Source organism: Artemia sp. Qi Xiang Cuo, chromosome 16, assembly GCF_049724085.1.
Source record: "Artemia sp. Qi Xiang Cuo chromosome 16, ASM4972408v1, whole genome shotgun sequence".
In the NCBI taxonomy this organism is placed as follows: domain Eukaryota; kingdom Metazoa; phylum Arthropoda; class Branchiopoda; order Anostraca; family Artemiidae; genus Artemia; species Artemia sp. Qi Xiang Cuo.
This window is the reverse complement of record NC_142809.1, coordinates 36,442,800-36,457,011: the sequence shown is the minus strand read 5'-3', so window position 1 is coordinate 36,457,011 and position 14,212 is coordinate 36,442,800. Positions and strand designations below refer to the sequence as shown.

Here is a 14,212-nt window from a genome sequence, read left to right as displayed (position 1 = left end):
TGCTATCCTAATATTAAAGGATTATATCAATCCTTGATGATCTACACCTATGGAATTACAAAACGGACGATAGTAATGTGATTGAAACATGGACAGGCTAGAAGACGTGAACCTTAGCATATTTCTGGGGATTATAATGAAGTAAAGGCCTCTTTTCTGATACGAAGTCACGTTGTCCTAGAAAGCGTGAAAGCTTGAAAAATGTACCTTTTTGACTCAAACACACATATGTGTGTCGTTTTAACATTTGTTATCCATGGAAGACACTATTAAACTGTTCTAATGACGAACAGTAAATTCCTCCCTCCATTTGTTTATGGTGGGGTTTCATGTAATTTTTGCATCAGTCAACTAGAGAAAATAGGAACGCCAATTACCAAAACAAAATTCTTTCGTCTAGGGATTCGTTAACTATTTTTAATGACTTCTGGAAGGAAAAATGATGATAGTAATGAATTTGAAACGTGGACAGGACAGGAACCACGAATCGTGACTGGTTTCTGTCTGACGGGAACCATGCTTTACTGGGAAATTACTTCCGTATCCGCAATAAACTGATGAATTCATTTGTTTTTCTTGTTATAATAACCGGATAGGAGATATCCTATAAATAACACTGTTAAGTTCTAGCTTCAAATGTATTTAGAATTGCCATGGATACGGTTCAAATAATTTAGACATATTGGCATTTATCTGTTTAGTAGCATTTGTTTTGTACTCTAATTACCTTTATTCGCACTTTGGAGCTAAATTAAGGTCCATGTTGGATCTATTGTGTAACAGATATATTTTAGATATAAAAACATACAAATATATTTTTTCTTATACAAAACAAATAAGATCGTTTGGTTGACCCCCGAAAATGTTGAAATAAGATACATAGTAATTTAGCAATAAATCGGTACCGTAGCTGAGATTCAGCTTTATCCATCTACCTAATTATATTTTTAAAGTTTGGATTTGTTTTTTTAGATTGAAAATTATTTTGAGAATACGTCAGAAATATGATCTCGTCTGTGCAAATATCTGGATACCTATAGCCTACATACGATATCTGTTTGTTTGTTTTGTTTTTTAAATAAAAATTTCCATGATAGGGGAGCTCTGTACTCTATTTTTCTCTGAAAAGAAGTAAAATAGTACTATTTTCTATTTTTAAAGTAAATTAAAATTACTCAGAGAAACAGTTTAAGTTATATCATACTTGAATCCAATGATATGAGTTTCTTAAAGATACTCTGCTATTATTTAAGATTGTATTGTGTAGATTAAAATAAACTAATTAATTGATTGTCCCTCAAGGTTTATTTCGGAAATAAGCCTCAGAAAACTAAGGAAAGCTGACGTTTCTGTCTTGATCTACTTACGTTGGTACTCCCTTTATTTTCTGGCATACGGATAAGTAATAAACCTTAATATTTTTATTACTTGTCAATGCTTTCTAAAACTTTCAATGACAATGACAATCCGAGGGGATACCGTCTTTTAGAAATCACTTACACCAGGTGACACCTGCCAAATGTTGGTGAACTGTGCCAAGCATTGCGGTAACTAAGCCACGCGAGGTGGAACACCGCGGTGCACGTGGTACTCTGAGATGTACACCTGGTGGTAGAATGCGGGTGACTCCTCATGACAATCAAAGTATATCCGCAAAATAATACCATAAGTCCTGTATGCAATAATTACAATGTATCTAATTTATCAACTTAGTCATTGACCTACGCTCAATTAATGTTGTTCAATATGCTCACTGCAATGAGAAAAATCTCCCCTTTGCTATGAAAGAAATTTTACACAACAAATTGATAAAGAGCAGATATACCTTAAAGTAAAGTGATTCAAAGTAGGAATTTGCGAGGGAAAATGTGTTGAAGAATAGAGAAACAGAGTTTTCTTGTAAAAAGTGTTGTGATTCAAAAAAATTTCGCTGGCTTAATTTTCTCCCAAAAGACTCAACAATGCTTTAAGAGGGTGGAGTTATTTGCCTCTTTAGGAATTCTATTCCCTCTTCTGTCGAAATGTGTCGCTTAGGAATAGTCGTCCTGGATCTAAAAAGGCAGCTTGCGAAACTACATCACAAAAAAAACAACAACGGAGTGTGAGCTTCCAGCGTTAAATGACTTCGGTTAAAACCATTGCTACCGGTAGTGATAAGACAAACAGTTCGTGGTAACGAACTGTAATTAAGGAGCGACCCGGCTCAATAGTAACCGAAATTCTAAAACACGGAATTTTTGTACCAGTAGATCATCAAAAGAATCTGATTTTTATGCTGATTTCAAATATATAAGTTTCATCAAGTTTAGTCTTACCGATCAAGCTAAAGCTTAAATTTTTTCCCAATTCTTTAAGAACGACTTCTGAAACACTAGGTTCGTTTAATTGGAACAATGAGAAGCTTTTTTCAAAATTACTCAAAAACTTTAGCATAAAGAGCGAGGGGTTGAGGAGGAGGCAGTCCTCTTCATATACGAAATAATTTCTGTTCGTTTTAAGTTTTAATGTCGCTCCTTACTTTGTGTTAAAAAAAACTTTTTTTTTATTTCTTATTTTTTATGTAATCACAAAGAGGATAGGGTGGTTTGTGGTCATCCTCGTTAAATATGTTGTGTCCAATAATGATTACCGGGCCTTATATTTGGACCCTTTCTAGATTCTTATGCTTAAAGTATTTGTATGACTAGCCGGGTTTTTATTTATCCCCATTGTACTTCCGCTGGGTTTTTACATCTCTCACTTCACTAATCAAGTGGTCTAAACATTTAACATCCTTTCAAACAGAATTCCTCAGTACTCCCTCACCTCTCAACTTCTCCACCTCTCACCTCTCAGCCTCCTCCACCTCTCAGACAGAATTCCTCAGTACTCCTTCACCTCTCAACTTCTCAACCTCTCACCTTTCAGCCACTTCCACCTCTCAAACAGAATTCCTCACCCCAACATAGCTGCAAATCTACATTTTGAGTCCTTCCGTCAACAATGTGTTTTTTTCTGTCGTTTATCAAAAGAAGGAAATACGCATAGCCAAAAATTAATGAACCTCTGGTTTTAAAACGAGGTAATCACAATGTCATGGAATAAAGGAAAATTTTTGGAATTCCTCTGAAGATTGGGGTTGAACCATGCTTTTCTAAATTTTTACCTAATGAAAATTGAGGAAATGGGGAAAATCTTAGCATGTGTCTCTCATTTTTGAAAAATTACGGAAGTGCAGGATAAAATGGAATGATGTTTTTGTGTGAAGACATGTGTTGTTTTAATCAGCAGATGTCCACCTCCATTCAGTCTCTAAAAGATCGTTTAATTTGTAAAATTTGATGGAATCGGTTTAATGGTTTTGTTTTAGTTTGACAAAGTGTTTAAGTACATCAAATAGTACATCAAATTGACAGCCCTGATAGAATCTACAGTGCACCAATTTGTATCTTATTAAAAATGTGTAATAGAATACGATTGAAATCTGACACATACTGAGAGGGGTTAAAACTCAGCTTTTATCTAGCATTTAAACAATATTCCCCACCCTCTGCCAAAAAATCTAGTTTGTATATGCCTACTTGAAAGAACGACTATATTGATTACCACATTTCTATAGATAAGCCCAAAATTTATTTTTGATATTATACTGTTTAACTTTTAGGTCCCGTACATAGTCCGAGCGATGTCTACTCTTGGTGCAGCGGTGCAGCTGATGGATATGAACAACTGTTCTCAGATTAGTTACCTGCACAACAACACGATCGAGCAGCTTAGTATCCCTTGTGCTTCATCTATGGATAACATAACCCTACAGCGCCGAGTGCTTAGAGAATTAAAAAAGTTGAGCTTACCCCTATCAAAGACATCCCAGTGGGGACCAAGGGAGATTAGTGGAGTTACAAGACACATCAGTCATAATGGAAGGCTATCTAATAATGGATATTTGGTTTATCGGCTTTCGCCTGGAGGGGATGAATTGGATCCAGTAAGCTCTTTGAACGAATTTTCTACTCAAATCATTTCAGATTATTTAATTACTGTACAGGCTTATCATGTATATGTTGATTGTGATCATCCATAAGGTGCTATGCAAGCCGTACCCAGGATTTTTCGGGGGGGGGGGCTACTCAAAGATTTTTTTTTTAGGGGGGGGGTACACAAAACCCTCAAAAAACGCATAAAAAATTTGTTTATGTCCATTTTTGTTACGTTTTTACGAGTCAAACATTCCAATGGGGGGGGGGGGTACAAACCCCACTAGCCCCCCCCCCCCCCGGGCACGGCCTTGGTGCTATGTAACATTTTTCAATATGTTGAACCTTTAAAACACAATATCTCTGTCGATTGGTTTAATCTGCTTTCTAGAATTTGATTATCAAATACTTCTAGTATTTGATTTTCATGAGGTTTCGTAATTTCCAAGTTTTTTCGAATTTCATCAGATCTCCTCTTCTCATTTACAGAAATCGTTGTAAACTGGGGACTTTGACTGGCACTTTTCTTTCCACCGTATCTTGGATGCTTGAAAAATCTTCTTCCTATGAGCAACTGATCTTTGTCAGTAATAACAGTAAAAAAAAAACAAAAAAAAATCCATCTGTCATTCCCCCCCCCCTTCTGTAAAATGTGCCTTCCCGTGTATATCGTTGGGACTGTTTTTCTCCGATCGAGTTGATATTTTAATAGAGGATAAGCTTCCACCTAGGAGGTTCTTTTTTTGTACAATAAACTGCTGCGGTGGGGGGGGGGTAATCTTTAATCATCGAAAAATATATATAAGCTAAAAAAAAAATATATCAATCATCATGGTTTTAGAACAAATATGAATAACAGAGTGAGTAACGTAGAGAGTGGCGCCAATTAACGAAAATCTTCAGGATGGAGGGTGGGGGCAAAATAAACCTGTCAGATTCTACGGGATAGGGCAGTTTTTTTTCGATCTTTTCAAGGGAAATACCAAAAAAGGGTAATTCTCAATGACAACGACTGTGCCAATCAACTTGAATTTTTTGGGTTTATCATCCCTGTGTAATGGGAACTTTGAATTTGCTTGCTAAAGGGAGGGATTTTGAGATTTGCTACTTATTATCTCAGATTGGGCTAAAATTTTGAAAGAAGGTAGCTTTTAGTTAGGAGATAGCAATGCCAAAAAGAAAATAAGGTATTGGGTTGGGGAAGGGAAATAGATCATGAAAATCCCCCAAAAAAATTTAACTGAAAGAAACGGTATTGTGACGTCATAATTACAATTGTGCGAATGCTGAAGGTCTGAATTGCTGGCTGTACCAAGTAAGCGAACGGAAAGAGGCGATAAGATGAGATAAGATTTATTCATTATGGAATACACATACAATATTACATTTACACTATTCCCCAAAGGCTCTTTGGCCTGTAAACAACGCGGAACAACGCGACAATGTGGAAATGGGCTTTTTCCAGCGAAGAGGCCTGAGAAAAGTTTTTTGGGCTATTTAAATATATATTTTTTATTCTATTTAGGCTGCCTGGTATTCTGACGAGGAAGGATTAGTTCTTGCAGCAATATCGCATACATCCAATGGAAGAAGTTTTGTTTTTGGACATACTCATGAGTGGCCCTCCTTTGAGTGCTGTCCCTCCTTTTCAAGGGCCTGAAGAAGTAGGAGAGTTTGAAAACTCAGTTGAGACCCTTTCTACACAATCTTCAAAGTAAGTGGAAGAAAGTTTATACCGAGGCTAATTCTTTGGCTGTCATGGTGAAATGATATCTTGGTTATTTCGACAATGTATGACACGAATTTATAAGCATTTTGGTTACCGCATAGCTTGTTTTTAGCAGTCAATCCGAAATGGTTACTCCGAAAGTCAATCCGAAACCTTTGTTACTTCGGCAGTATGTGTAAAAAAAAATACTGTGGTTACAAAATTACATTGCGGCTAAGGTGCATTTTAAGAATCTTTTTTATTGGTATTCAAAGAATGTGTCTAAAAATTCCAAAAAATTGCAAAAGGTGATTCTAAGAAATACCTCAGTAGTTTCATAAACAAGTTTTATCATTGTTAAAGGAGATCATGATATTTTTTATGACGGCATGTAGAGAAATATTGCTAAAGATAATTCTTAGAAATTCTTATTTAGTTAAAACTTAGTTATTTAAAGATGTATGTAGAATTTCAGACATAGCATCCTAGGATATTGATTCATAAATGTAACCCTTATTTAGATTTTTAAAAACAATTATACAAGGAAAATATTCTCCTTAAGAATCCTCTTCCTGAGCCAGAAAATGAAGTTTAGTACTTAGGTTGATTCAGTGGTAGATACAGGATTTTTAGGGGAGGGGGGCAAAATAGTTGATCCGATAAACTTGCGTTAGGAGCAAGTTTAATTAACGCAAACTTGCGTTAATTAGAAGTAAATTACACTAGTTTAGACTATGTTAGGGGAGGCGCCCTCGCGCCCCCTGGATCCGCCACTATAGATGTGTAGAGTAGTATGTATTCTTTTCTGGAAAGTTTAAATTCTTCAAATTCGTAGCTCGTTATCAAAGCCGTGCCTATGAGGAAGGAGCTCATATTTGATAAGTCTATCATTTTATGTATAATAAAACACCTTATTTCTATTTTTTGCTGCTGCAATTTGAATGAAAATATACTGTGTTAGGTTGTTATTTCGGTGCTAAAATTGCATTTTCTCCTAGCTAGATTTTGAGAAAACGTTTGCTAGTACTACGTTGTTTGCCATCTGTACTATAAAGTGTTTCGGTGGCAAATTTGACCATTCTCGAAAGTCAATCATAATTCGTATGAGATTGATTTCTATAGTGTAGTGGCTAATACGTCTGCTTTACACGCATTAAGTATCTTGTTTGATCCCGCTTGGAACCACTTTTTGAGTTTCCCTAAATCTTTTTATTTTCCGGTAGGAAGCGGTGAAAAGGTGTTAAAGGATGGGGGCAATGGGAAGTTTGTTGGAGGTACTTGGAAAGGGGAGTAAAAACTTATCAGGAAGCAGTGAATAATTAGAGATACCAAAAGCATGCAAAAAAAACTATTATAAACATTCCTGACCAACGACGGAAGGTTTCCGGGTTGTGACTAATAAATAACGATTTTTCTGTGCAAAAAATTTGTTATGTTGTAGTTTTAAAACAAGAATGATAAAGCTATTACCGATGCATGGCGCAAAAAGCCATACCTATTCCAAAATAAATTTTATTGCTTGTTTCAATAAATGAAACTTTTGTATCTCCTGCTTGCTCTACCTCCTCATTTCTTCTTCTGGTAGATGCTTTCTATGTTTTATCTCCGCTGCTGCTCTTAATTCTGAAAAATTGATTGTTGAGTAGTAAGCACTATTGCTGTTATTTCGAAAAAGAGCTTCTTGATTTTTTAATTAGTGATTTTTTTTATCTTTTTTCGCCTAGCCTCCTTTGTAGTCTTCTTTGTAGATGATTCTTTAATTTCTTTTCTTCCTTTTTTAACCTAAAAAACCAACATTAAAATGAAGGTCCTCCATATATAAGCTCTTTTGAGTCAGAGAAAAATCTGCTATTTATTTTGTACTTGTCCTTCTTTTTTTATTCTAATAGCTGTTTCATCTATTTCTCCTCTCCTTTCTCATTTAGTCCTTGTGTAATAAACGGATTTTTTTACTTCTTATTTTCGTTATAAAAAAGCTTTTAACGTAAAATACATTATTACTTTGTCTCAAAATGGAGCTGATTGGTTTTTAAATCGCTGAAAATCTTTTATCTCCTTTTTACTTTACCACCTATTCTTCTTTCGGGAAATGCTTCCTCAATTTTCCTTTTGGTTCATACTTTACTCTTTAAAAAACACAAGAAGAAATTTATTCCCGATGCAAGAAACTTTGCTCCTCCCCTTATCTAAAATTTTGCAAATGCTGTTAGTTTTAATGGGTGTGTTTAAACTTAAAAGGTTTTATATACATGGAATTGGTATAAAATAAAGATCATTTTGGTGTTTATATCGGTTTCGAATGTTTTTTTTTGAATTTTCGGTCACTGCTTGAACGGATTGTTCTGTACTGACAGTTAGTTACAACGAACTCTTAGATTAAATTTGTGGTAACAAACTTTAGTTAGAGAATGTCAATTTTTACTAGCAACGAAAACTCTTAAAAAATGTAAAATCTATGTACAATACGTGAGATCTATTCACTTTACACATTACCTTTGAAAACTAGTAGCTTAAGTATGCGTCATTTCAGTTAAGGGGAGGTACACTCACCTCCCCTCAAAAAACTGAGTAATTACTAATTAATTACTAACTAACTAACTAATAAACCAACTTTCATAAGAATTGCAACATCAGATTCTGGCTGCCTGAGAGTATTTAATAGAAAGTTTAGGCTCCTAACTTTAAAAATTATGAAATTTTGTGCTATGCAGTTGAGATTCTCCTTCAAACCTTTGGTGAGGTAATCTACTGCTTGGTAATGTAAATCACTGTGTGGTAATTAGACATTTAGGTAATTAGGTAAAAGAAATTTACCTTCTGAGAAGTAAATGTCTTCAAAAAAGTAAATGGTAAATTTCTACTAATTTTTTTTTTAGGTTTTCAACAGGGAAAGGAGTCATAATACCAATTGACACAGAAAGTAATAGAGAGTTTATAGAGCTTGAAGAAACAGAATCAGTTCGACCGATTATAATCAGAAAAAACGGTAAGTTTTGGCTTTTAATACCCTTAATAATACCCATTAATACTCATCAATACCCTTTCGTAATTCCTTTATTTTGTACTAGTTGACTACATAAACAAACAAACAGGGGAGAACAGGGCTGCTGACAGCTATGGCTGGGTCGCAAAAACCCTGAGAACCACGGCTCAAACCTGATAGTCGTAAGACCTCCTCCATCGGGGAGTGGTTGTTATTAAGGTAAATATAGCGAAGAAACTGATAGGGCTTTGTGCTGTAAAGGTTTTTCTGTATCAAAGTAGTAGTACTAATCATGTTTTAAAAAGTAAACAAAACAACACGAAACATTCTTTTATTAAATGTCTGCAAATTAGTTTTATTTAAAGTACTTTTTTGGCCACAGTGACGCTTAGTTTCTAGATATTTTTTTTCACGGGCCTTCACTCTTGTTAGGATGGCAGTTAAAAAGAATAGTTTATGCCGTTTTGTTTTTATTGCATTACAAGTAATTAGTTCTAATAATTTTCTAAGAAATTAGTTTTTAATAAGAAATCTATTTTTCAATGACTAATTTTTTTATTATAGATTATTATTTCTCAGTATTAAGCTGAAACCCCGCATTCTTTGCCCATATTCATACTCACATCGGTCGAAATTGCCTCCCAAAGGATTCAATTGACCCTTAGTGCTGGGCGCATCCTTCTTCGCTCGCCCCTCCTTCTTAGTTTCTTTTCCTCCGCTGACTTGCTATGCTTAAGTCAATATTTGTATCCATGGGCCTTCACTCTCGTTAGGATGGCAGTTAAAAAGAATAGTTTATGCTGTTTTTGTTTGTATTGCATGACAAGTAATTAGTTTCTAATAAGTTTCTAAGAAATTAGTTTCTAATAAGAAACCTATTTTCCAATGACTAATTTTCTTTTTATTATAAATTATTATTTCTCAGTATTAGAAGCATTTAATTTGGAATTACATAGTTAAGAGTCAGGCGGGTACCTCGAAATTAAAATCTTAAAATATTCAAAAGCTGAAATCTTACCTTAGCTTTATTTACATAGCTTAAATAAACTTAAATAAACTAAGATAGCTTATATAAAAGTTTAAAATCTCAAAAGGTGAAATCTTAGTTTCAACTTAATATACTAAATAAAAAGCATTTCAAAGTGATAATAGAAACGCTTAGAGATCAATCTGGCCAAGTCCATAAGAAAAACTGCAGAAGAAATTGGATAAAAAATTCATTTCATTTTATCCAAATTGGCATCCGAAATCTACATGATGGCAAACAGTTATTTAAAATATTTTAGTTAAAACTGGAGAAAATTTGGAAAGGAATTTTGTTGCTGGTTTCAATGCTAATGCACGCACATTTGGTAGAAAAATGTAACTAATAGGTACTTCTAACAAAATAGGTACTGTTCTAAAATCCTGGGCACATGCGAGAATTGAAGGTTGGTTAATGCTAATGAAATAAAACAAAATAGGATGAGAATGTAATAGTTTATGAACAAATTTGGGCTATATATTTGCACATTAGGGGTGGGGGTAAAGCATGGTATATATTAAATACGTAACCTAACTTAACCTAGCTACCTTTAGTCCCCTAAACCCCAAAAAACTAAAGTTTAAATCTTTGTCACCAAGTGGGCAATATCTCGCAATGCAGCGGAAACCTGTTTAGCAATAGCGGCTTTGGGATTTCGATGCGGTCTTTCTTTCGTGTGTTCTGGTACCTTTGGTACTTATATATGGAACCATTAAGTACCATTTGGTACCATTAAGTACCAAAATATATTTAGTGTTAATGGTAGTTTTTTTTTTTATTAATATTCATTTCGTAGGAATAACGCTGCTACTATGTAAAAGTAAGGCGAATCAATTGCTTTGGTGCTAAAAGTCTTGTAAAAATTCACGAGGCTGATTTGGCCAGATTGACCTCTGGAAATCTAAATTTATATCAGCTAGTATTGTCCTAAGGTTAGAATCTATCCTGCTCGCAAAATATTATATGATGGACATAGAATATCATATCATCATATGATGATATATCATGTGATTAGGGTAGATATAATAATCATTCAAGCTACAGTTTTGTCTTTGTATAACCATATTGAATTTTGTTCGAACTAAACAACAACTCTAATTTTTAAGATATCTGCTTTTGTTTTTTCTTTTTTTGTGTAGCGTTTCTTTTCATCTTTTTATGTTTTTTTCTGGCATGTGTTAACTGTTTATTTTCTTTGTTCCGTTGATAATGGCTTCCGGATGTAATGCCGAAATTCTCGGCCTTTATTAATATAAATACAATTTTCATTTTTTCTTTGGCTTAATTTAAAGTTTTACCTGTTATTGCATTTCATTTTATTTTAATTATAAACGGAAGGGGAGTGTTGTTTAAGAAATTATCGATTTTAATCGCTTCTAAGATTTCCCCCCACATTTGTGAGAATCCACCCCTTTTAATTATTTTACTGTAAAAATAAATTTACGCAATTTGTCGGTATAAACCACTTCACCCTCAAATTGTTCAGTTGTTCCAGAGAGAAATTTTTCTAGAAAGTAAGGAGAAAAAGACTTCTGAGGTTTTTATGGCCGTATCCAGGATGGGGCTACCGCATTCGAACCCCCTCCCTCCCGAAATCTTCGTCCGACTTGAAACATTTTACAAAAATTCATATAAACAAATTTTGATGCGTTTTGTAAAGTTTTTTTAATTCCCCTCCCGAAAAAATCCCCCCCCCCCGAAAAAAATCCTGGATACGACCTTGAAGGTTCTAGCATTTACAAGATTCGTTTTTAAAGTTGTTACATTTTACTTTCCAAGATAGGGGAAATATTTAAGTGGTTTTCCAATTATCAAAACACCTAGAAAGTTTATAGAAAGAATGAAAGTTATAGAAAGCTTCCCTATGGATGAGAGTGTCTGTGATATATTGATACTGTCAAAGACCAAAGTTTATACAATGTCTCCATACCACCCAGGGGAATATTTCTCCAAGAAAGTTGATGGCTAATTTTCTGGATTCCAAAACAAACAAGAGGCTAAAATAGAACTTTCACCCAGCAAAGATTTTGCCGTCTCTTGCTTGCAAAGCAGAATTTAAAATAGCACTTCGCGAGAAATCTTTCTGATTTTCAGATCTTTCAGTTTATTTTTAACATGAGTGTGCAGTATTATCTGAATTGATGTCCATATCGAAAAAAATGGGTGCTGTTTTGTTTTCTGTTCTCAGGGTATCTGTTTCTGTTCAGTTTAAACGCAAGAACAGGTACAGATAACTTACTTGTTCTTTTGTGTTTCTTCTTTTATAATATCTATTTTGTCCTGTTTCTGTCACTGTTTCCTGTTTTGTCCGGTTTTATCTCCCTACTCTTTTTTCCTCTATGAATGTTTTTTTCTTATGTGAGCACGTTACGCGTAAACTCAGAAAATGAAGGCAGGTTTGCATACGAATCCAATAAAAGTGATTCAATTGTGCTTTGTTCTTCATCATTCAGGGGGAGAGGACGATGAAGGTAATGCAGAAGAATATTTGCGAGCTGGGAAGGGATACAATCGGGATGACTCGAATATTTTGATCATACCAGACCAAAAAAGTAAATCAGTCGTTACGCCTAAAATGGGGCCATACTTTTTCTGTCTCGGATTGGCTTGAAAATTACATTCATGTTGGGTTTGGGTCCCTTTGCAGAATTTAAATATGAAATTAATTTTGGCTATATTAACTTGTTTCGTTAATCTGATATGCATTACATTTTTTGCATATTTTTCTCCTTTTAAAGAAATTTCTTTCGATTGTGTCGAAAATCAATGGTAAAACATAGATTCACTTGTCAATTCAAAATGTTGCTTTAACAAACTAAGCAAATTGCTTCAAAAATTACCAATGTTCGGTTTAAAGTTTTACTCAGGCGTCAATTTTCCATATTTTGGAATGAGATAGAGGCGAAAGGAATAGAGTCTGTTCTTTTTAGGTTTCATTATGATCAAAATATTCTGGTCAGAAGACGAGAGTGCGGTACGGGATACACGAAGACACGTTAAGATTGCTCAACCACTAATAAATGTGAAACAAAAAAAATAAATATTCAGAAACCTAAAGGTTTCCGCAGTTCAGAATATTTAAAAAAAAAAATCGTAAAGAGACTGGCGTTTGTCCTCATATACCACTAGATATGAAAATGAGGTGGAATTGGTCTTGAAAAATGATTGATTTTGCACAAAAAATAGGGACCCCCGTCATAATTTTGCATATTCAACAGTGGCAACAATTCCATTAGGAGTGTCTAGCTTTTGTTCAATGACTATACCAGGGGCGTAATCTGCTATGGGGAGAAGGGGAGCAACTGCCCCCCTTCAGTTTTCTATAGTTTATCTTTGTCTTTATACTTTGCTTTTTTACTACATGACTAATTTTTTGTTTTTCACTATCATTTTTACTTGATTTGTGAAAATTGGCTCCAAATTTGCCCTCCCCCTCGGATTCTGGTGAAATTATGCCACTGGACTCGATCTTGTTATATGCTGCTATTACAGAACTTATTGGGGATGTTACAGTATTGCTAAGTGCTTCTTCATACCGGACTGTGAGTTGAGCATACATGGCCATATAAGGGTTTGAGTTCTTTTGTAATAGTGATTGTACCCTTGTTGAATCCCTTAAAGCAGCGGTTCTCAAACTTATTTAGACATTACACCCTTTTTTACCCACAAAACATTTTAGGTACCCCTTCTCAGTTACCGATACTAAGTAAATTATAGCTATAATATAAATAAAATTGCCAGTCCTAGGGTTAAGGGGCTCTTTTTTTCCTTGGCCTGTCGTGTACCCCCTAAAAATTTTACGCGTACCACAGTTTGAGAACCATTGCCTTAAAGAACTCATATTCATGGAGCTAAACAAGAATTTTATAATAAACAAACATTTTGCAAAAAGTGTTAGATGTTAACATTGACATCTAAGCTTTCAACATTAAGCTTGACATCTAAGCTTTATTGTGTTTTGTACAGTTATCAAGATATGAATAACTTATTGAGATCGTTCTCTTCTATCCACATGAGAAACTGGTCTGCATGGTACTAAGCAAAAAAAACAGCTGTTTCTGAACGATAAAAAAGTGCTTTCGGATTTTACCAGAACAGAACAGAAACAGGCCTCTTGGTCTTTGCTGACCTGTTCTATTTGCTTAATATTAAGTAGGTATTATCATCTCTTTTAGTTCCTGCAAAGCCTTCTGATTGTGTTAGTAAGTATTAAAACCCAAAATTGATTGAAATATAATGCTTTTTAATACTAAAATTATCATTTGCCTTTGGCTCATACATTTGTGTTTTGTCCTATGATAAATCGTATTACTTTTCTTTACTCCAAGAAATTATTGCCGAAATGATGCACTATATCTTTGAGGAGTTCAATATTTTTTGGTGCCCCAAATTCATTTCTATTCCAGTGTGTATTTAATGAAGCATTTAATTGATTTTCTATTTACTATTAACTTAAATCCACATTTAAAAAATTTGCTGCAATTAGGTTTGCTGCAATTACACTACCTGCCTTAGAAATTAAAAGAGGAGCTCTTATTTAC

At 34.4% G+C, this 14,212-nt stretch overlaps 1 protein-coding gene across 1 annotated transcript in view; it reads left to right on the top strand.

Annotated features, from left to right (window-relative positions):
• LOC148942855 (uncharacterized) overlaps positions 1 to 14,212 on the top strand; it is a 115,575-nt gene that overhangs the window by 70,409 nt on the left and 30,954 nt on the right. The window contains exon 7 of the mRNA XM_089102759.1: positions 3,644 to 3,967. Within this exon, the coding sequence (XP_088958885.1) occupies positions 3,644 to 3,967 (324 nt within the window). The remainder of the gene's footprint in view (positions 1 to 3,643; positions 3,968 to 14,212) is intronic.